This window comes from Lupinus angustifolius, chromosome LG01 (assembly GCF_001865875.1).
Source record: "Lupinus angustifolius cultivar Tanjil chromosome LG01, LupAngTanjil_v1.0, whole genome shotgun sequence".
Taxonomy (NCBI): Eukaryota; Viridiplantae; Streptophyta; class Magnoliopsida; order Fabales; family Fabaceae; genus Lupinus; species Lupinus angustifolius.
Window position 1 is genome coordinate 28,044,703 of NC_032009.1, and position 24,228 is coordinate 28,068,930.

General features: G+C 33.1%; 1 protein-coding gene across 2 annotated transcripts; it reads right to left on the minus strand.

Moving 5' to 3' along the window:
• Positions 2,310 to 9,294, minus strand: LOC109359631 (dual specificity protein kinase shkD-like). Of its 2 annotated transcripts, XM_019604333.1 has the most exons (13): positions 8,608 to 9,294; positions 7,492 to 7,906; positions 6,835 to 7,417; positions 6,539 to 6,579; positions 6,253 to 6,321; positions 4,929 to 5,029; positions 4,731 to 4,809; positions 4,359 to 4,457; positions 4,156 to 4,224; positions 4,007 to 4,056; positions 3,829 to 3,910; positions 3,347 to 3,441; positions 2,310 to 2,917 (listed from the first exon to the last, which is right to left on the minus strand). In XM_019604333.1, exons 1-13 carry the CDS (start codon positions 9,039 to 9,041, stop codon positions 2,791 to 2,793), a joined length of 2,244 nt encoding a protein of 747 aa, XP_019459878.1. In that variant the 5' UTR covers positions 9,042 to 9,294; the 3' UTR covers positions 2,310 to 2,790. The 2 variants fall into 2 exon arrangements, with proteins under 2 accessions (XP_019459878.1, XP_019459884.1); XM_019604339.1 differs by lacking the exon at positions 2,310 to 2,917 and having other exon boundaries at positions 3,347 to 3,452.

The following is a 24,228-nucleotide window of genomic DNA, read 5'->3' on the forward strand; positions in this document are numbered from 1 at the left end:
TTTACATTATATACATTAATACATTACTCTCCTTTTTGTGCATATTAAAGTATAGGTTTTCTATGAACTTAACGTAAATTATTTCAAAAATTCAATTATGTTTTTTTAGAAGAAAGACAAAAAAAAAATATAACATTGCATACCATGAATAGTAATTGATATTCCTATATTAAAATAAAATAAAAATATATAGATGGACAGTATACAACTTTATTATTATGTCAATGCATTCTTTATATTTAGAATATCATTTAATATTAAATATAGTAATACAAATAAATAATAAATGATATATTGACTCATATATAAATTTTTCGGACAGATACATTAAAATTATTAAAAATTTGTTTGTGTATTATACATAAAGAAGAAAATGATGTATGCATTATCTATATATGAGTTTCATACACTATTATTATTAATCTATTTATCATATTTAATCATTATTGACTTAATAAATTCAAATAAATGGTAGATGACGTAGTGACTGTGTATAAATCTTTTCATCAATAATATATAGATATTACACTCTTATACATAATGGATATGAGTGTAATATATATGCACTGTCATTGTAAAGTTTTATATACAATCAATACATCATTCACTATTTTTTTTTTAAGAGTCAATAATAATTAAACATTAACGATAAATGATGCACTAACCTACATAAGTCGTACAGCATATATTTTTCTCTTAGAGGATATTGATTAAAAATATTATACCCATTGCATGACATATATGATCTACGGGTATTAAGTCATGCTAGATCTTAGGATGGCCAAAAGGTTAAGGGTTCAATTCCTAACAACAACACTTGTTAGAAAACAACTACATACCCAAGGTGGATTAGTTTCACATAGGATGAGGGGATACGTTCCTAACCTCATATTTTTACTCTCCAACTAGGAAACCTTAGCAGCAGGAAAACAAATTCCGAATGATCAGTACAATTCTCCATGATTAATAGCTTACACACAGTGGCGGATCTTGGTCAAAATTTTATGAGGGGCAATAATATTTAATTATAATTTATAATTAAAATGAATTGAATAACGAAAATATAAAGAAACATAGGATGAGATCAGAGATAAAATTTTCAACTATTTCTTTTTCAATATAATTCATTATGTTGTTAGCAAGAAATTAAGGAAATTAATCTTCTATGTTACAATGTAATTTTGTTTAGTTGATTTTATTGCCGAAAATGATATTTATATAGTAGTTGAACCACAGTAGATAAAATAAGATAAATTACTTGATAATGCAAGATATTAGTAACAACATATTGTAGAAAATTTTCAAAATTGAATGACTAAAGAAACCAGGAATAAAATGTTAACATTGCGATCTCAAACTAATCTTCATTGCTCAATGAATAGAAATTTTCGACAAAAAATATATTATCATTATTAAATGACATATAAGTATCATTAAGATATATATATATTATTAATACATACAATAATTTCTTTCAGTAAGTGTAAAATGATTATGAACTTAAATGAAATCATGTTATTATAAGCAACATTAACATTTAAACGTGTAAGAGAATTTGATCTATTATGTTAATTTTTAAAAGAATCACGCAAGTTGCATTATATTTATTTATTAAACTATAAATTAAAGAAATATGTGAGTTCCAATTAGTATATTTTTAAAGACATATTGTTGTGTAGGTAAAGGGAGTACATCTGCTCCAAAAAATGTGTAAAACTCTATGTGTCACATTTTATAATTTAAAAGTTTAATAATTACGTATTTTTTCTGACCAAACACAACAAGTAACATATGGAGTGACACACCTTATAAAATAATAGATGTGTTCATGAAGATAAAAGGAAAAACAAAACATTTAATAAAATTTAAAAAAAAAATATAGGGGGGCAGCTGCCCACACCTGTCCCTTCCAAGGTCCGCCCCTGCTTCCACATTATGGCATAAAAATAATCAGGAAACCTCTAGTAATGTTCTCTTTCTCCTATGCAGAAACAAAAAAGAATCCCATGACAATTGTTTCACAGGAGTATGCTAATCTTCAGAAAACAACATAATTTCTTTGTAACTTTATAATATCATTGGGAACAACATTTTAGTTCTTGTTCCGCTCATATTAACTAAAAGAATAGAAAGGGTTCAGCCAAAAGAGTGTAGATGCAACTGAAAATTACTATCCATATTCCATACTTGGAAGACTTGTGTTGAATTGAAACAGGCCAATTAAATTTATTAATCAATCTTCAAAATGCCACTCTGGTGCCTAAGCTGCACTTTTATGCTTCAAGTGGATAATGATAGAGATCCAACCATAACTAACAACACTATTTCATTCAAAAAAAAAGACCAACTTTCTGATTCTAAATTTTTAATCTGTGCAGTCAAATGAAATTCTATGTTGTCCTCTTTTTCCTCTTCTTCTCACTACTTTCTATACCACTTCTATATAGTGGTGCAAACATTTTTTATAGAAAATTTATAAGGGATAAAGTTTACAATTACTCCAAACATACAGCATCACACCAATAAATTGGAGAAACTTTATGGTGCCACTACAGAAAAATAAAATGACTAAACCAATTGTTTTGGCAATCCCAACCTTTTCTATTCTTCTATCTCCATTTGCAATGATACCTGGGCAAATATTGATGAACAAACCAGCAATTATAAATGGTTCCGGGACCAGTTTGTTTGTAGCAATTTATCAACAACTCCAGGAACTTATGCAAAATATGAGCAAAAAATCCTTATGCATCAGCCACAAGTGACAAAAAATTAGCTCCAAGGTTGTGTCTAGGACTCCTTTTGGATGGTTTCCCCGCCACCCGACCGAGCTGCCTGGAACTGAATAGCATACCATCTTTGCAACTCTCTAAGCCTTTCAAGCAGTTCCTGGAACGTTGGTCGGCATGTTGGATCACTGGTAGGAATGGACAAAGTAATGAGTTGGCATAATATGTTTGGTAACTGCACCAACTTGTCCTCAACAAAAATTGAGTAAAACAACCAAAAGAAGGTAGAAAAATAGATGAAATGAAGGATTTGCATAAAAAACATTATTTTAGGCAATACTCAACAATCCATAGGCAACTGATGCAACTGCTATAGTCTTATAAGCCGGGGTACAAAAATGAAATATGGTCAACAAGGGTATGTAATATTACCTAAACATTAATGAAATAAAAAGTCCAACAATTACACTTTCATGCAACAGCAATTGATATGAAGATAAGTTGGCGAACATTTGAGACAAAAGTCGCATTTAAATTGATCTATGTTCTACAGGGTTTCAGAGCCATGGGAAAAAGGTTAAAAAGTATGAAGTTTAACAGAAAGATGAAATGCAAACCTATGAAAGCAGCTTTCAATTATGGAAGCCCACCGAGGATCAACTTCTTTTGGAATTTCTAGCCGCTGGTTCATGAACCCTACAGCTCCAATCACCTGCAAAAGTCCTAGAGAGATTGTTCTTCATATGTGTACTCACAATGGTACATAATTGCAAAATTTTATTTTATTTTATAATATAAATTCAGTAGGAACCGCGTAAAACAATATTAGATATAAAAAAATCCAGCCCCGGTCTTTAAGGTAGAATTAGTTTATTTTGATAACTAAATAGAGGCAAACTAATGAAGCAATTTAAACACCTAACTTGTCTTCATGACTGGAATAACAACTGTAACAATAAATATAATGCTTCATCAACAACGAAGAAGTGAAGAAAAAATTTGTCCATAGCTTTTCATTGCATAGCCTTAAGTATCATTTCAGTTTGCAAATCTCTGTTTTAATATATTTTCAAGGTTCTTGTACATTAGAAAGCAATACCTGCATTGAGTTGAGATTCTCCCAAGGGATCTTTTCAGTTGCAAGCTCCCATAATATCACTCCAAAGCTGTATACATCAGACCTGAAGTTCCCAAGAATCAGAAAAGGTAAATATCAAAGTGAAGAATTAATTAAAAACATGAGAGTGAGAGCTATTGAGGGCCTATATTGGACATACTTTTCATCCGAAGGTTCATTACGAAGGACTTCTGGTGCCATCCATTGAGGCTACAAAGCAGAAAAGTAATAGAATCAGAAACATGTTTAGAGACTATGGCAGTGAAAATGTAAAGGGGACAATTTCAAACACATTAAATATGAGCCTACCGTGCCCCTCCCTGTCTTAGTTGTGAGATATGTTTCGTGCTTAAGACGTGAAAGACCAAAATCTCCAACCTGGTCAGTTAAAAATTGATTTAGATATTGTCTGGCATAACAGAAAACAGCGCAAGAAATTCTTAAGCAAATTGGTGAAAGATTACAGCCAAACATTGAAGAATAAATAGAAAGAAAAGTGAAAAGTGGCAGACCTTCACAGTCCAATTCTTATCGACTAGAAGATTTGAAGACTTCAAATCTCTGTGTATTATAGGTGGGTTGCTATGGTGAAGATAATTGATGCCTCGTGCCTGTAAGAAAATTAATGGATGGCTTCAAACACAGTAAGAGAGATGCCTTCTAAGTTAACAACAGGAGTTGTGTTTCTGATAACAAACTCAATACCAAGTAGTTTCCAAGAAAAGGTCTAAAATCAGATGATAATACCCAAAAAAAATAAAATAGAAATGAGCATACTACTATTCCACCAAAAAGGAAAAATCAGCATCATAACAATGAGATATCTTATTTAGAAGAAAAAAAGAGAGATAGATGTAGTGCACAATGCTATTACAAATACTCACAATATCCAAGGCCATGTGAGCTCGACGTCTCCAGTCAAGTTTGGATGTATTTCTGTGTAACAAGCGGCACAAGCTTCCACTGAATTCATAAAATACAGATGGGTGCAACAGTAATCAGTTAGGTTAGTAATTTGTGATGTGAGGTACAACAAAGCAAAATCAAAATGCTCATGAGACAGAAGAAGGTTCAGAACACACCGTGGGAGAAACTCTGTCACAATGCAGAGGCGTTGAGGTGAAGTCACTGCCCCCATAAAGAGAAGAATATTTGGGTGTCTAAGTCTTTTCATGACAGAAACCTTCTCGCCAAAAAAAGATGGCAAATTAATGTTAGACAAAAGAGATCTACGTTCAATCTCTCAAAGAAGCTAGTGATAACAGAAATTAATGTTAGAATATGTATGAATATGAATAGAAGAAAGAAGCGATCAAAGTGGAACACTTGAGAAAGTAAAAGAATAAGTTGTAGCTCCACAATGGCTAAATTGTAGAGTGCATGAATATCAAACCCCTTGGTAAATGTGATAGCTAATGCTCTGCTCAATGAACAAGGATTTGTTATCCCAAAGCATGTCCGCACCAATGATGTTGAAGCAAAAAACAGAAAAAAATAAGGAATGTTTAATTAACATGACATTTTTTCATTGGTGCGGGACAAGATTTGGGACATGGTTTGGGACAAAAGATCCTTGTTCTAGCTCAATAAGTAACAAGGTTTCTGTATTATTCAAACAAATTTGCCAAAAAAACTTGATTAACATAAGTGAGGAGGGAATGCACTTTTTTTAATGCATTTGAAACTCTTCAAGATGAAATGCTCTATTTAAGCGAGATCATTCCATAAATCCCAAGTATTTTAACTGGGTATTTCATTGCCCAAAAGTTAAGAATTTAAAATTCCTCCTCCATAGGTGGAATTCTGAGAATTCCTTCTTAAACTATGGGGTATTCCGAAACAAATAAATTTAATATGACTACGTTAAGTGTGGGTTCTAATTTTTTTGCGCTGGGCCTGCCTAGTTAGGACAACAGTGCTTCAACATCTAGCTACAGAAGAGATAGATTCAATATTTTGAAAAGAGATTCTGTTATGGCGGTGACATAGTGGCTGTAATTTTCATGATTTTAGATGCTGAGATGCAGAACTAGCTGCCATTGTTGATGTTGCAGGTTAGAACAAGGAGAACATATAGGATTGGGCTAAAAAAACCTGAAGACTCAATAGTTTCAAAATCAAGAGTATGTTTATGCTTTGATATCTTTATGTAGTTGATGTATTTGATATTCTAATATTTTTTTGAGAAACTCTCAAACCGAAAAAAAAAATTATAATGCAGGCATCTGAAATGAATCAAATTCAATTCCCTGGTAATTTAAATTCTGTGAATTTCTAAAATAACTCATCCAAACACACAGTAATAGTTATTTTTGAAACCTATGCTGACTTCCTCACTTCATGGATCATATTCACTATTCAGTATGTCCAACAATAATCAGCAAATTAGACTACAAGAAAACATACCTCTTGTCTGAAGGACATTATCACATCATCAGAATATTCTTGCTTTGAAAATACCTTGACTGCAACATCCTGCGAAAACAATATGATTATAAGTTGACATCAAAGTTGCATTCTGCATAAACGTAGTTTGCACAATAAATGTATGAAAAACTCAAATATGTCCTAACACCCCAAAAGGGAGAAGGAGAAGAAAACATAAAAAATCTTAAGTTCAAAATTTGCTTGGTAGAATATCCTTTATAAATACAAGAACTTAGAACCAGAAATTACAGGAAGAGAAACATACTGATCCATACCACAGAGCATGATATACAGTTCCACATGAACCTGCAATTCAGCACCATCGAGGTCAGTAGAAAACAAGTAAAACATAACAATGCATAATAATCACTGGACACTATATTTAACTGGGCTCACAAGCATAGGTACGATAAATTATCAGAGCTTCGTAAGGTAGAAGAAATATATATTCAAACATATGAACTCTAAATACATATAACATGATATTTTCAGACAAACACTATTTTTCGTTAAAGCATATATATTGTCCAAGCATGGCATTCTAGTTAAGAATATGACCACCTTGCCCAATTTGCTCTCCAATTGTCAGGTCCTCCCACAAAATTTCGTAATCCAAGCAATCAGTGTCCACATCCACTTTATTGCTGACAGCACAACTGCCAGCACTCCCACAGCTGCTGGCACTACTTGTGCTGTTAACATTAAGGGGGGAGGACCAGGATCCGGAAGCCTCGTTGTTAATAGGACCTGCCTGGCTTTCTTGCTTCACGCCCGAAGAAAGATTCTTTGCCTCTGATCCTTCTCGATCATTTGCTCTCCACGGCCACGATAGTGTTTTCTTTTGAATCCATGCTTCAGCCTTTGAAGTTATGATTCTATGAATAGGCTTTCCTTCACTCTCATCACCAGAGTCTCTTGAAGTTTTTCCTAGGGATTTCTCTTCAACATGAGAAAACAGACCAAATGGGGACAGTGCCGCATCACCTCTAGGTGTACTAGCTCCACTGGAATTAGCATCCTCTCTCTGGTCAGATTCTGAGAAACTATGCTCGGAATTTTGACTTTCTCCACCCACACCTTCATGGTCCATGTTATTCTCTCCTGTCCTGATTCTTGACTTAACTTTGTTACTCACCTTTGACGCCTGTTTAATGGTTCAAACATCAGGACAAGCAATGTTATACTAAATTACAGAAACATGAAAGTTAAAGAACTAACCAAATTAGAAATTTTGGATGCTAGAGCAACTTGAAGTGGCTGTTGACTGTCAAGGCCAAGTTTATTGGTGATGCTACTTCTAGGACGGTTGGAACCTGCACTGGATCCGGCATTCTTTACGCCTGAGAATGGAACTCTCATTTCAAGAAAGGGACGTGAATCACTTGAGACACAAATGAGGCCAACTAAGCTTCCATCATCATCATAGAAAGGTGTATTGGTTGCTACAACCAAAAATTTCTCTCCCATTTTATTCTTGACGGGGAATTGCCCAGTCCAGCTCTCTCCCATTGTGACACGGTTCACTACATCATTGGCTAAGGCAAAATCACTTGGGTCTACAATCAGCTCAATCCCTTCCTGGCCAAGAACTTCCTCTGCTGCATAACCATATAGCTTTTCAGCACTACGGTTCCTGCAAAATTATCACAAAATATAAGCTAAAAAATTAATGTAAGTTCACAATCAACATGATGAAATGGAACATTTTTATATTCAATATATATCAAACCCAGTATATACTAATCAGTGTCCTTTCTAGAAATTTTGATGCCTAATCTAGTGTAACTAATCAATCATCATTTCATTATTTCTAGGTTCCTTAGCTGCAAAATCATTTACCCTATTCACAATGCTTGCAAATGGATTTTGACTTTCATAGCAATTACTATGTTTGACAAAGACTTTGATTTAAGTGGCATTAGAAACTCAAAAGACCACCATATAACTCATCACACATGGGAGCCTTACAGTACTTTTGGAAGATCTAATTTGGGCTTATGAAAATGAACTTATGAAAATAGCTTGTTAAATAATTTATGATTTTCTTATAAGCCTCTTTAACCCTATTTCAATTAGTTTAACAAAGAAGCCTACTTTTTTAACTCATTTCAAAATAATTTGTTGAACAAGCGCTTAATAATTAAGCTCTTTTCATAAGTGTTGCGCAACCACTTTTAAGTTGAGAGCTTACCATTTCCTAAAGCCAAATCATAGATATAAAAAGAAACACCCACATAATAAAACTTCTTCATAAGTTAACATATAACTATCTATTACAAAAATGAAAAGAAAAAAATCCAAAATTCAAAATCAAAAAGAGAAAGAGAAACTAACCAATATATAATACGAGAGTTAAGATCCAATATATGAACACTCTGTCCCATTGATTGCAAAATATTAAGATACTGTTTATCACTAAAATTCACAGCCGAGGGCCCACACGACGCACCACCACCACCACCATCACCACCGTCATTTTGAGGTTCACTACCACTACGACTCTCTCTTTGCAACGGTGACGATTGTTTAAACGAACAAGACCCTTTATTCCACGCTGCTGCCGCCGCCGCTGCATCGGTTCTCCTCCCTAACCTGAACCGCTGCGGCGACACCGAGTGAGACCTTTGCCGATGTGCTCTTACATCACCACCACCATCACCACCACCACCTGAGAGCTTCAGTTTTGACATTTCTTGCTTCAGATGAGCGTGTCCTTCTTCTAGCTGTTGGATCTTCTTCAAAAGCTCTTCCGTTTGTGAAGTTTCCATTTTCACCACACAATCAATACACAGTTTTCCTCAGATTTAGTTCACTTTTCAGTAACAAAAACTTTCATTTCTTAACTCTTATTACATGCATAGAAGCGATATGGGTTGAGATTTCTGAAAACTTTCAATTGAAAGTCTTATCTATCTGACTAGCTTTTTCTTAACAGTCAATAAAGCTACAAAAATCACTTTTTTTTCTCTCTTTGTTCCGAAGCACTTTTTTTGTGTTGCTTATTCTTCCTTTCACTTTTTCTTTTCTGTGTTCTGTATTTATGAAGTTCTATGACTTCTATCTCATTATTATTATTTATCTATCTCACTAATTAGACAAAAATATGATTAATTATGTCATAAGACAAACCAACATTATCACGCGCCAACTCGCGTGTGGGAAACAACAGTCTAATGTTGTTCCAATCCACGTTGAGCGTTGTCTAACCAAAACATCTTTGGAGCTTTTGCTTTAATTTCGTTAACAGATTTTGTCTTTTTTACTTTAAAGTTGCTTGTTATAGCACTTTTTTCTTTCAAAACTCACTATTTTTATTCATATAATTATTTATTTCTCTTGAAGAAGTCTCCATTTTTTTCTCAATATGTTCAATAGGATATATTCTTTCATGTTCTCTGTTTGTGAATTAAATTTTGTAGATAAAGAAAAGACTTCGAAACCATAAAATATATTTATGAAATAATTCTAAATTTTTTTATTTTTTTTACTTTCCTTATAAAATCTAACTTGGAGGCTGCGAAAATTTGAGAAATAATCTGAAATGAAATACTAAATAATAGGATATAAAATGTGAGTATTATTAGGTGGAAGACTCTGCCAATAAAAAAACCAAACAATTTATTTTTTCGTTTTCTGGGAATGTTCGTTGGACTGACATATTCACGTTTAGAGGCTTAGAAATTGACAGCCCATGCTTTATTTCTATAGGCCATAGAAGCCGATTGACTATTTTGTCTGAATAATTTTGTTTTTTTTTTTTTACTTTTCATTGTCTTTTCGTAAAAGTAGAAAAATTATGAGATGATGATAAAGATAAGCTGCCATTCAACTCAAACTAATATCGAAAGACCAAAGTCTCAAAAGGAACTCATGGCTTTGTTGCATTAAGCTGTCTAAATCAAAATATAATTTGCATTCACTTTTTTTTGGCTTCGATGCATTGTTTAACAACTTTATATATTCACTTCAAAAACATAGTTACACATTATATTTTAATACATATGCATTAATAGTGTAAATATTAACATATAGTCAGTAAATCATTTACTCTTTATTTAGATTAGTTTTTTTTAAAAAGTCAATGATTATTGAAAATAAATGGTGGATGATACGATGACAATATAAAAAACTCTTATATTGTTAGTATATATATTTTTCTTTCTAATATGTAATCTAATGTTAGTTTTTCCATTTAATGTAATATCTATGTATTTTCGGTATAAAAATTTATGCATAATCTATATATTATTTATCATTCATTTGTATTATTTTATTGAAGAGTTAATAATAATGTAATAAAAATTTTACACCGGAAGTATACTTTTTCTCTTTTTTAAATATGATTATATTGTGATTTTCTCATTCCATACTTTGAAAACTTTGTTTGTGAGAATAAAATATTTCCTCATATTATAAGATAATTTATCTTTTACGGTCAGTAAAAGTATAACATGTGTACTATTTTATTTAATTTTAGAAATATTTTATAGAAAGTGATGAAATATGACACATGTCATAATTTTAGTGTCCAATGAAAATTTATCTCCTTATATCATAAGATGGTTTATTCATGAGTTGGTTTCGTGCACATATTGTATAAGGGCATTGCATGCCCACAAATTTGGGAGAAGGAGGCTTAAAAGAAAGAGTACTACACAATGGACAAAAATGAATCTGACTATCTTTCCTCATTTAGCTATGACTATATATACAACCATTTTTAAATGGGAAATAAAGGGATAGAGTTGCATGCTTTGAAAGTTTGTCTTGGCCATAAAATAGAAAGAGTCATTTTATGATAATGATTATTCCATCTTTATCTTATGTGATCAATAATGCCCTCGGTACTTACATCAAATAATAATAATAATAATAGTCTCCTATGTAGTAGGCTAAAGCCAAACGACACAAACCTTCCTTAAAGACCAAGAATTCTTGAATCCTCCTAAGAGGAGGTGAGGAACATATCTTATGCATTGGTTTAAGGAATGAAAAGGGAGTGATAAAAAATTAATGGTGAAAATGTCTCATAAAGTAAGAATTTCCTTGAGGGTGTTAGAAATTTTCCATTAAGGTTTAGGCTTACATGGCAAATGGCAACTTTATAAAATGGAAGGATAAAATGAACTTTAAAAAGGGTAATAGTCTTATAGATTACAAAATGCTCAACAGCCTAATAATACAATAGTAATTAATATCAAACTTTTTTTTATTGCATACCATAGTTTAATTTTTTTTGGAATATTACATTTACGGCATATTATAAATTTTCAAAATCATTTTTTAGAGTAAATTCTAGCTCGATCAATGAAAAAATAACCTTTTTATATATGGTCAAGCCTTAAGTGAAGACTCACATAATTTACTTTTACATATATTTAAAAAATTGACTCAAAATTCTTAAGGATTCAAACACCTTTCACTTGTATCAACATATTTGTGTACTGGGTCATGTTGCACAAGTTTATTGCAACTTTTCTGTATATGTTTCATAAAATTTCTTTATTTGTGTAAACAAATTCTCTCCAAATTAAAAATCAACCCATGTCAAGAAAAGAAGGTTATTGCAGTGAAAAAAAAAATCAACAAAATAGAAAGTTAATCCAGAGGGTTTTCATACTGCTGCTTGCTATTAAAAAAACATGTATAATTCCAATTCAACGTGGCATCCCCATATCTCAAACTATACACAGAAACATTTTTAAGAATATAAGTATAAATATTCTTAGAACTAACATGCAATTTCCAAAAGAAGTTTAGCGACAACCGTTTATCAAAACTAATTGGTGTAGTTTCCAACAGGCTTTAAAATTGAAACATGTTCCAGTTTCCAACATCAACCCAATTAAAAAGAAAAATTAAAAAAACAGAAAATATTTTTTATATTATTTGATACAATATGATTAGTTTAAGATATGAAAATAGAATTTTTTTTGGGAAATGTCATCTTTATTCCATATAAACACACCTATTGTATATTAGTTTTTTCTCTTTTCACTTTCCTTTCTCCTTCAAATTAGTAATTTTATCAGGTGATTTAATCATCATCACACTGAAGTATTGAACCTTATTTATTCAAGGCCGGTCATAGAAAACAACCAAACAACTTGAGAAGGATGACCTCTGCTTGTAATCACTATCCATATAAAATATGTTGTTCCATAATATGCCAAAACTGTGTCACAGTCTGATTGTTTGATAAAACATCCCTCATTAATCATTATATTGACTAATCAGAATGCAAGAAACATGGTTGGGGAGAATGGAGATCTTCTCAGGTATTCAAGGATCCAATACAAGATGTAGATAATGACATATAGCATATATAAAATTTTAATGATTCATATTTCAATATTGTATGCATACTATGGACAACAAATGTTATCTCTATTCTCTTCTTCCACTTGATTGCTTAATTTATAAATAATTTTATTCATCATAAACAACTTTGGGATGATTTTACTTTTTCTTATAAATAGAAAAAATTATGAAAAAGATATGTCAACTATCATTATTATCATAGATATTCAAAATGGTATAAGTGAATGAGTTAAATAACATATAAATGAATAAATTTATTTAACTAATCCTTTAAGGTTTTAGGTGAAAAAGTAATGTCAAACTCATTTATATGTTTTTCGTTTAATTATATTTATATATACCAATGACAACATTGGAGCCATGGCAAGATTATTGTACAATTACTTATCAAAATGAGGCATAGCACATAGTACAAAACAAGGTTGTGAATATATTGAAGATGATGGTGAATATGTTCATGGATTATAAGTTTTATTTCATATAATATTTTGGGACTCAGCAAAATTTGGCAGACTTGAATTTAAGAGGGTACAAGTAGGGATTGGAATAAGTGAATTTGATGATATCACCAGAATTTAAAGGCTTCCCTGCATTGACTAAACAATCATCATAGGAGAGCCTCTTGAACAAACTTGGGTTCACTACTCTTGCAGAAGCAAACCAACCACAATAAAGGTGTATATCATATGGAGCACACTCATAAGCACAAGTATTCACTATTTCCACAATGTATCTAGTGATTCCAGAATAAGACTCTGCACTTTGTGAGATTAATATATCTGTATCTTTGCATGAACCTGATTAAGATCAATGGTAAATTCAAAAGGGTACCAAAAAATTTATTTTTTGTGTCATTTATAATAAGGAAGTTGCAAATAGAGTAGAGAAATAAGTTGCAATAAAAAATTTCTAGATGTTAAGTGTGCATGTTCTATGTTGAAGGACCTGGTAATAATATGATAAAATATAAGCTTTAGGGAAGGACTAGAAAGGAAAAATTGAAGGTTTTCTTTGCTTACCTGAATTTTCCACATCACAAAATACAAAGGGCATTATGAAACACGTGGAGAACAGAAGCCAGTATTTCATGTTGTTCATTATTTGAAAAAATAATAACAATAAATATTACAACCGGTGAAGACAAATTTATAGGTGTTAAGACTGCAAAATCTCCTAATTGATATTGTGAGATCAAATAATAATATGAGCGAATTAATAATTATAAGGTGAATCTCCTACTGATACAATTGTTAGTCTTGTAACCCTCCTATATGGTTATCTTTGTCTTAGTGCTTGAAAAAACACAAGGTCAAACTAATAAACTCATTTGTGAGGTAGGTTTTGTAGGAAAATTGGAAAATGTAAAGTTTTAAAGGCATAAATACACTTGTGTAAGAGTTTTGAAACCATCCTCCTCCAAAATCATCATTTACATCTAATAGTCTTATTCCATAAATAATGATTCTCTTCATTAACGGAGAGATAAGTGGTTATTTTTACTCATATTTTTAATGGTAAAATGTGATTCTATAGTAAATAAAATGATAAAAGTGTAATTACATGTTGTCTTTTGTATAAAAACTTACGTAAATAGACCCCATTCATATATATATATATATATGAGAAAACAAATGTGACTTAAGACATAAACTTGGTGCGAATATAACTCTTCTTAATAAGGTTTTCCTAAAATCTTTCCTAATATTAAGTAGAATAAATTTTGGATGGAAAAGAAAATGTATCCGTTGTCTTAGAATATAAAAAATATGCAATATTTTCTTTACTTAGTATAACAATAATGTTTAAGCTAAAACTTTATGTGAATATATTACTTATCAACTTTTATATGTGTTACTGTCTAATATTACATTTCCTTATTCTGGCGAAGTAAAAAAGAAAAAGTAAGCAACTATTTAGTGCACAATGATAAAATGTCAAAACCAAAGTTCCTCTTGACCTCTTTCCTCTCATAATACAAATTACAAACAAGGTGCATGTTAAAACATTATATCAATCTTATGAAACCGAGCCGGACATCAAACTGAAAGATATTTTGTATTAGGTTTAAATGGTTAAACCATCTAGTCGGACTAAATAATTTCATATATAATTTAATATTTTTATCTATAAATATATAGTTATATGTAAATACAAAATTTTATATAATTAATAATTGTATATAATTATATTGAAATAATATCTTTCTATCTTTCTTGGACCGCAGTAGAGCAAAATATTAGAGTAGTGTTCTATTTTTTAAATTTTAAGTGAACCGTCTAGTTCACTTCTCGAGTTATTGCGGGTCAACTGGGTTTAACATAGTTGGACCGGAATTTCTCCGGTTCAAAGCGATTCAACCCCTTACTCGATTAAAACTACAAATTAGAGTCATTTTCAAATCTGGTCAATGATCAAACTGATCGAACTTTCCAATCTAGTCCGATTGTCACAACACTGCATTATATAGTTAATTACATAATTCAACTCTTCTAAGAGAATTTTAAAATTTTACTGTAATCTTGAAACAGTTGACTAGAAAAGCAAAGAAACTAAAAAATTGAAGGAGATTGTAGAAAGCTGACGAGCTAAGGTAGACATACCACCTACCAAAAGTCCTATTTCTCCACTCAGCAGCGATTAAGAGATTTGAAAATGTCAATAACGACAACAAAATATTTACGTGTAAGATGAACGACGCTAAAATGTTCTATTATAAATCACATTTATTTATAAAATACTAAGCTTTAAATTTTTTATCATTTTCTCTATAGTTTTTCTTAATTTCCCTCTCTTAAGGAAGATTTCAAGTCCCAGCCTAACCAAATATGAAGATAATGCTCATATGGGTTATATCCATTGAGATTTATGTTCATAAATCCAATAGCCCAAATAAGAACATTGCCCCATAAGTTGAGAAGAATTTAATCATAAATAGAAGATTCATTAAATTGTGAAAGATAAATCAACTAGTTTTGACAAACATAAAAACAGCCAAACTATAATTTAAACACTTAGAAGAGAGCAATTCATAAAAAAAAGTCTTCCTATATCTTCCAATTTCTTTTTGACTGGTATAGACTATGGTAAAATATGTTTGTATTATGAAGATAATGCTCTCTTTTTAAATTTCTATACCTCCAGTCCTCCACTTACAAGAGAGCAATTCATAAATAAGTAAAAAAGACTTCCGTAAAGTAGTCCACATGCATGCCACAAGCCCACAATGTAACTTTAGGTGATTTATGTTTGTATTATGAAGATAATGAATAAGTATCATGTATTCCAAAATAATTATATTTTCATGTTCCTATTTAATCAACTTTCTATAAGTAATATTAAAATTTTATTTTATGTTTTCAAAGTTTTTCGTTTTAAAAGTTGTACTCTTCAATTCTTCATTGGATTGAGAAAGAAATTGAGATAGAAATGAGAATAGGTGAGGATAATGCTGCAAGAAAGGTACTCCAAAAAATGACAATTGCGTAGGTGTCTGTTTTCAATGTTTGACATAACAAGTGGGGCCAGTTGTATCGAGATAAAATCATGTAAAAGCTTATAACAAATGGTGAAGAGGAAAATGGAAGGAAAGAAAAGGGAAGGAAAGAAAGTTGAAGGAATGAAAATGAGTAGAAAATGAGATGAAAAGTTAGTTGTTTGGTTTAGAAGAAAACGAAAGAAAGAAAGTTATAACTTTTCTTTCATGTTGTTTGGTTGTTTAAAAAGTGAAAGGAATGAAAAATAATTATGTGTCAAATTGCATAAACAACCCCAAATAAAAATGTCACATTTGAAATGTTATTATTTTTACTACTTTGTTTTTAGCATGTATTATCATAATTGTTCAATTTTTTGTACACTTTCAATTATCTTAACTTAGATAAAATTATTATATCATGTATTTCACCCATATATAATTATATTGAAATAATATCTTTCTATCTTTCTTGGACCGCAGTAGAGCAAAATATTAGAGTAGTGTTCTATTTTTTAAATTTTAAGTGAACCGTCTAGTTCACTTCTCGAGTTATTGCGGGTCAACTGGGTTTAACATAGTTGGACCGGAATTTCTCCGGTTCAAAGCGATTCAACCCCTTACTCGATTAAAACTACAAATTAGAGTCATTTTCAAATCTGGTCAATGATCAAACTGATCGAACTTTCCAATCTAGTCCGATTGTCACAACACTGCATTATATAGTTAATTACATAATTCAACTCTTCTAAGAGAATTTTAAAATTTTACTGTAATCTTGAAACAGTTGACTAGAAAAGCAAAGAAACTAAAAAATTGAAGGAGATTGTAGAAAGCTGACGAGCTAAGGTAGACATACCACCTACCAAAAGTCCTATTTCTCCACTCAGCAGCGATTAAGAGATTTGAAAATGTCAATAACGACAACAAAATATTTACGTGTAAGATGAACGACGCTAAAATGTTCTATTATAAATCACATTTATTTATAAAATACTAAGCTTTAAATTTTTTATCATTTTCTCTATAGTTTTTCTTAATTTCCCTCTCTTAAGGAAGATTTCAAGTCCCAGCCTAACCAAATATGAAGATAATGCTCATATGGGTTATATCCATTGAGATTTATGTTCATAAATCCAATAGCCCAAATAAGAACATTGCCCCATAAGTTGAGAAGAATTTAATCATAAATAGAAGATTCATTAAATTGTGAAAGATAAATCAACTAGTTTTGACAAACATAAAAACAGCCAAACTATAATTTAAACACTTAGAAGAGAGCAATTCATAAAAAAAAGTCTTCCTATATCTTCCAATTTCTTTTTGACTGGTATAGACTATGGTAAAATATGTTTGTATTATGAAGATAATGCTCTCTTTTTAAATTTCTATACCTCCAGTCCTCCACTTACAAGAGAGCAATTCATAAATAAGTAAAAAAGACTTCCGTAAAGTAGTCCACATGCATGCCACAAGCCCACAATGTAACTTTAGGTGATTTATGTTTGTATTATGAAGATAATGAATAAGTATCATGTATTCCAAAATAATTATATTTTCATGTTCCTATTTAATCAACTTTCTATAAGTAATATTAAAATTTTATTTTATGTTTTCAAAGTTTTTCGTTTTAAAAGTTGTACTCTTCAATTCTTCATTGGATTGAGAAAGAAATTGAGATAGAAATGAGAATAGGTGAGGATAATGCTGCAAGAAAGGTACTCCAAAAAATGACAATTGCGTAGGTGTCTGTTTTCAATGTTTGACATAACAAGTGGGGCCAGTTGTATCGAGATAAAATCATGTAAAAGCTTATAACAAATGGTGAAGAGGAAAATGGAAGGAAAGAAAAGGGAAGGAAAGAAAGTTGAAGGAATGAAAATGAGTAGAAAATGAGATGAAAAGTTAGTTGTTTGGTTTAGAAGAAAACGAAAGAAAGAAAGTTATAACTTTTCTTTCATGTTGTTTGGTTGTTTAAAAAGTGAAAGGAATGAAAAATAATTATGTGTCAAATTGCATAAACAACCCCAAATAAAAATGTCACATTTGAAATGTTATTATTTTTACTACTTTGTTTTTAGCATGTATTATCATAATTGTTCAATTTTTTGTACACTTTCAATTATCTTAACTTAGATAAAATTATTATATCATGTATTTCACCCAAGGAAGTTACAATCAATCTATTTGAAACATTTATAATAAACTTTGAGTATCTATTTTGAAAATCATGCAATAAAATAGAAATATTAAGCACACTTGACATAATATCAATGAACATAAAATATATAACATTCATAACACAAAAATATTTAGGCATCTCCAATTTACATAGTTCAACATTACACCTTAATTACATATAAATTATGATGTATTAAATATCCACCACTCCATGTGATTTTCACCTGCAAAATAAAATGAAACATAACTATTAACCAAACATGTCCACCACTCCATGTGATTCTCACATGCAACATTACACCTTAATTACATATAAACTATGGGGTTGATGCTTTTTTTTTTGAGGAAGACATAGAAAATAAGTGAAGAGAAGAAAGTGATGTGACAAATGAGAGTATTATAGTATTTCTATAAAAAATATGATTTCCCTCCACTTTTCCACTCACATTTTGGGGTGGAATTTTTTAGCATGGGCCTCACGTTTTTTTTCTCTCCTCCTCTTTTCCTTTGTGAACCAAACAATGGAAAAGTTAATTTTCCCCTTTTTTCTTTCCATCCCCTTTCATTCCTTCCATTTTCTTCCGTACCAAATACAACCTTAAGCAATACAGAAATAATAAACTTTGTTACTAATATATATTTTAATTTTTGGATGTAATTCTAAATCTTTTTATGATTTAGAAACACCTATTGTATTCAACTTTTACACCTATGTGAATAATTGTTGAATGCACAAGGAAGAGTGTCAACAAAGAGGAAGGTATTTCAATTATAATAGGTGACTTTGATTGCGGACATGGTGTTCTCAGAAGAAACACTTCACACTCCCTGTTCAAAGTAACAGAAAGGGATCGATAAGCTAATAGTAGGAATTCCTTGGTTTTCTTATCTTTCCCATGGACAATATAATGTTAAGAATGTGGATGAGTTGTCCCATTTTTTGTGTCTCATTATGTCCTAATCCAATGAAAGATTGACACATACTTGAAAAGAAAAATAAAAAAAACATAAAATGAAATTTGTATATTATTTGGTGGGATATAATTGACTTGGGACATGGGGACAAAAAGTTTTGGGACAAAGAAGCATGGTTCATAATGTTGAATGAGGAACAATTATCCCATTTTTTGTGTCCTAATCCAATAAATAGACACATACTTGAAAAGAAAAATAATGTTGGTATATAAACACCTATTGTATCCATTGGCTACAGAGGATCCTGGTATTTATGGAAGGAATATTGTTGAACTGCCCTAGTTAGCATTATTCTTATATTAATAGGCAACCCACTTTTTTGTAGTGCTAAAAATACTTCAGAAATGAGGATAATAGAGTATTGCTGATAGGAGTGGGCCTAAACCGACTATCACTAAAGTGTACACAAGGAGGCACAAACTGAAGGCGGGAAACACGCCAGGCGGGAAATAACTACTTTTTGAATTGAGTAGTTAGTTAAGAAGTTATAAATAGCAGAATAAGAAAGGAAAAGACAGTTTTTGTAATAAGTAAGTAGTGTAGGAACTGATTTCTGGAAATCAGTTAGGAATCTTGTAATCTCTCTTCTCTCTTTCTCTCTCTCTACACACAATTTACCCACATTGAATAAGATACTGGATTTAGGGTTGCCTAATCCAAGCAATTCATTGAATTCGTGTGCTCTCTATCTCAGTTCCTCTTAAATTCTGTACCAGTTCTAACACTGGTATCAGAGCACCGATTTTGGTGCCCTGAAAATTTTCCACGATTCCTGGTAGCTGCGTATGAAGACAAGGAGCATGGCGAGGTCAGCGGAAGAATGGGAGCAGGAACGAGAGGAGATGCGGAGTCGATTGGAGTTTGCGGAAGCTTTAGCAAGAAAGCACGAGGAGCAGATTGCTGAGTTAATGGCTAGGGCTGGCCAAAATCCCAATCCAGCAAGTCCCTGGCACGAAGGAAGGGGCAGTACGGAGGGAAGGGGTGAGGAATTTGGACGCAAAGAAAAATGGAGGAAGTTGGAAATACCAATTTTCGCAGGGGAGGATGCATTCAGATGGACACACAGGTTAGAACGTTATTTCTCGTTGAAGGAAGTCACTGGAGCAGAGAAAATGCAAGCCACAGTAATGGCTTTAGAAGGCAAAGCATTGAGTTGGTATCATTGGTGGGAGAAATGTAACCCTAACACGAATTGGGAGGGGTTTAAGATCGCGGTAGTAAGGAGGTTTCAACCATCGATGATCCAAAATCCTTTCGAACAACTATTGTCGCTCAAACAAACAGGTGCCGTGGATGCATATATTGAGGACTTTGAGAAGTATGCTGGAGCAATGAGATCAATAGATCATGAATTTGTACGTGGTATCTTCTTGAACGGACTTAAAGAGGAACTCCAAGCTGAAGTAAAGCTTTACGAATTAGGTTCCCTTTCGGAGATTATCCAGAAAGTATTGTTGATTGAGCAAAAAAATGTAATGCTCAATAAGAAGAACAACTATAATTCTAACTCCAGAGTCTCAGGAAGCTATAGGCAAGGACCTTATTCTAGAACAGTTACAGTGGAGTCCAAACCTAACATGGAAAGGAAGGGAGAAAGTGCCAATAACAATGAAGTCAGTGGGGGAAGCAGACCCAGGGGAGGGGAGTTTAAACAATTGTCAAATGCCGAACTCAAAGAGCGAAGGGAGAAAGGGTTATGTTTTCGGTGTGATGAACCGTATAACAAAGATCATAGGTGTAAGAATAGACAATTCAGGCTAATCCTTATGGAAGAAGAGGAAGAGGAAGAGTTGCAGAGCCAAGAAGAGGGGTTGCAGAGGTTGCAGTCTTTTAAATCACTTCATCTCTCCTTGTGTTCAATGTCGGGGTTTACTACTACAAAGTCTTGGAAGGTAGAGGGAGTAGTTAAGGGGGAATCAGTGGTCATTTTGTTGGATTGTGGAGCTTCACACAACTTCATAGCCACTGAGTTGGTGGATAAGATCAACTTAACAGTAGTAGACACAGGTCCTTATTGTGTGGAGGTGGGGGATGGTCACAAAGTGAAGTGTCGAGGAAAATGTGCTCATTTGAAGTTCCAGATGCAAGACTTACATGGCACACAGGATTTCTATTTGTTCACTCTGAAAGGAATTGATATGGTCTTAGGCCTGGATTGGTTGGCAGGGTTGGGGGAAGTCAAGGTTGATTTTGGTAAGATGGAGCTTCAAGCTATGCAAGAAGGGAGGTTGATTACCATTAAAGGGAATCCAGCTTTAGCCAAAACCAAACTGCCGTATAGAGCATTAATGCAGATCCTGAAAGAAGAAGGGGAAGGAGTGATGGTTCAATGCCAAATTCATTCCAACAGTCCAGGAGTACAAGGAGATTGCTATGCACCACTGGGAACATTGTTGGCAGAATTTGAAGATCTGTTTACAGACCCTCAAGGCCTACCTCCAATCAGGAAGCAGGATCATGCTATACACCTAATTGCAGGAGCTACAACCCCAAATCTCAGGCCATACAGGTATCCTCATTACCAAAAATTTGAAATAGAAAGGCTAGTAGGTGACATGTTGGAAGCAGGGGTCATAAGGCATAGCATAAGCCCTTATTCCAGCCCCATTATCCTAGTCAAGAAAAAGGATGGGGGTTGCAGATTTTGTGTTGATTATAGGGCTTTAAACAAGGTAACCATACCCAATAAATTTCCTATCCCAGTTATAGAGGAACTATTGGATGAGATTGGGGGAGCTACTGTCTTTACTAAGCTGGATTTGAAGGCAGGATACCACCAAATTCGAATGAAGGACTCTGATATTGAAAAAACTGCATTTAGGACCCATGAAGGGCACTATGAATTTGTGGTCATGCCTTTTGGTTTGACCAATGCCCCATCCACCTTTCAAGCTCTAATGAATGAAGTGTTAAGACCCTTTTTGAGGAAGTTTGCCTTGGTTTTCTTTGATGACATCTTGGTTTATAGCCAAAATGTAAAGTCTCATGAAGGTCATCTCAGGACAGTGTTGGAAGTTTTGAGGATACACTCACTCAAGGTCAATAAGAAAAAATGTAGCTTTGCTCAAAACAGTTTGGAGTATCTAGGCCATATCATAACTGATTCTGGGGTAGCAGCAGATCCATCTAAGGTGGAAACCATGGTAACTTGGCCTATTCCTAAGGATGTGAAGGGATTGAGAGGATTCCTAGGATTAACAGGTTACTATAGAAGATTTGTACAAGGTTATGGCAAAATAGCCAAACCCTTGAATGAATTGTTGAAAAAAGGCAGTTTTGAGTGGAATGAGGCAGCTACTGTAGCCTTCCAATCCTTGAAGAATGCTATGATCAATTTACCCCTGCTAGCAGTGCCAGACTTTTCTAAAACATTTATTCTGGAGACTGATGCATCTAGTAAGGGTCTAGGGGCAGTTTTGATGCAGGAAGGGAGGCCATTGGCTTTTTGGAGCAAGGGATTATCCAACAGAGCACAACTGAAATCCGTATATGAGAGGGAGTTGATGGCTCTGGTTCAATCTGTCCAGAAATGGAGGCACTATTTGATGGGTCAACATTTTGTGATTCGAACAGATCAAAGAAGCTTGAGATTTCTCACTGACCAGAGACTATTCACTGAAGAACAATTCAAATGGGCAGTCAAGTTGATTGGATTGGATTTTGACATCCAATATAAATCTGGTAAGGATAATGCAGTAGCTGATGCCCTGTCCAGGAAAACCATGTATGCTGTTTCAATAGTAAATCTGACAGAAGAGGAAGAATGGTTTCAAGAGATTCAGCTTGATCCTAAGTGGCAGAGGGTTATCCAAGACATCTTGTGTGATTCTAAGTCACATCCAGGGTTTCAGTTTCAAGCTGGGAGGCTATTATACAAGGGTAGGTTGGTGTTACCATCAACTTCTAACAAGATTTCTCTCATTCTGGCTGAATGTCATGATAGTCTTTGTGGAGGACATTCTGGATTCTTTAGGACTTACAAAAGAATTTCCAGCTTCTTCTATTGGGAAGGAATGAGAAGGTCAGTGAAGGAATATGTGGAAGCTTGTGATGTGTGTCAAAGACAGAAATATTCAACCTTGTCTCCAAGGGGTCTTCTTCAACCTTTGCTAATACCAACTCAGGTATGGCAAGACATCTCTATGGACTTCATTTCAGGATTGCCAAAATCTAAAGGAAAAGATACTATATTGGTGATAGTGGATAGGTTATCCAAGTATGCTCATTTTTATCCTTTAGGGCATCCCTTTCATGCTAAAGATGTAGCTGCTGTTTTTGTCAAAGAAGTGGTAAGATTGCATGGGTTCCCTGTTTCTATTGTGTCAGATAGAGACCAAATCTTCTTGAGCAAGTTTTGGCAAGAATTGTTCAGATTGGCTGGCACCAAACTCAAATATAGCACTGCCTATCACCCTCAAACCGATGGGCAAACAGAGGTGGTGAACAGAAGCCTAGAGACTTATCTAAGGTGTTTTGCAGGCCCAAGGCCAAAGCAGTGGGTGGAGTGGTTATCTTGGGCAGAATTTTGGTTCAACACCACATACAATGGGTCATCTGGCATGACTCATTTCAAGGCGTTGTATGGAAGAGAGCCTCCCACCTTGATTAAAGGGTGCTCCTTCACTTCAAAGATTGATGAAGTAAACCAGTTGCTGGTTTCACGAGATTTAGTGTTGCAAGAATTGCAACAGAATCTCCTCAAGGCTCAGGATTTGATGCGAGTTCAGGCCAACAAACATCGCAGACAGGTGGAGTTCAAGGTAGGAGAGTGGGTATTTTTGAAACTTCAGCCTTACAAATTGAAGTCCTTAGCTTCCAGACCAGCTGCCAAATTATTTGCCAAATTCTATGGCCCTTATCAGATATTGGAAAGGGTAGGGTTGGTCGCTTATAAACTGGATTTGCCTGCTTATGCTAAGATTCACCCTGTTTTTCATGTCTCTTTATTGAAAAGAGCTCTCAAACCGCAACAACAACCTCAATCTCTTCCTCCTATGCTCTCAGAG

Bases quoted from the DNA above. Each gene is read 5' to 3' on its own strand.
- LOC109359631 (XM_019604333.1), bottom strand. From the start codon at position 9,041: ATGGAAACTTCACAAACGGAAGAGCTTTTGAAGAAGATCCAACAGCTA. The intron at 7,907-8,607 runs GTTAGTTTCTCT...ATAATTTTGCAG, and splicing joins AACTCTCGTATTATATATTG to GAACCGTAGTGCTGAAAAGC. The intron at 4,810-4,928 runs GTGTGTTCTGAA...TTATGAATTCAG, and splicing joins GTGACAGAGTTTCTCCCACG to TGGAAGCTTGTGCCGCTTGT.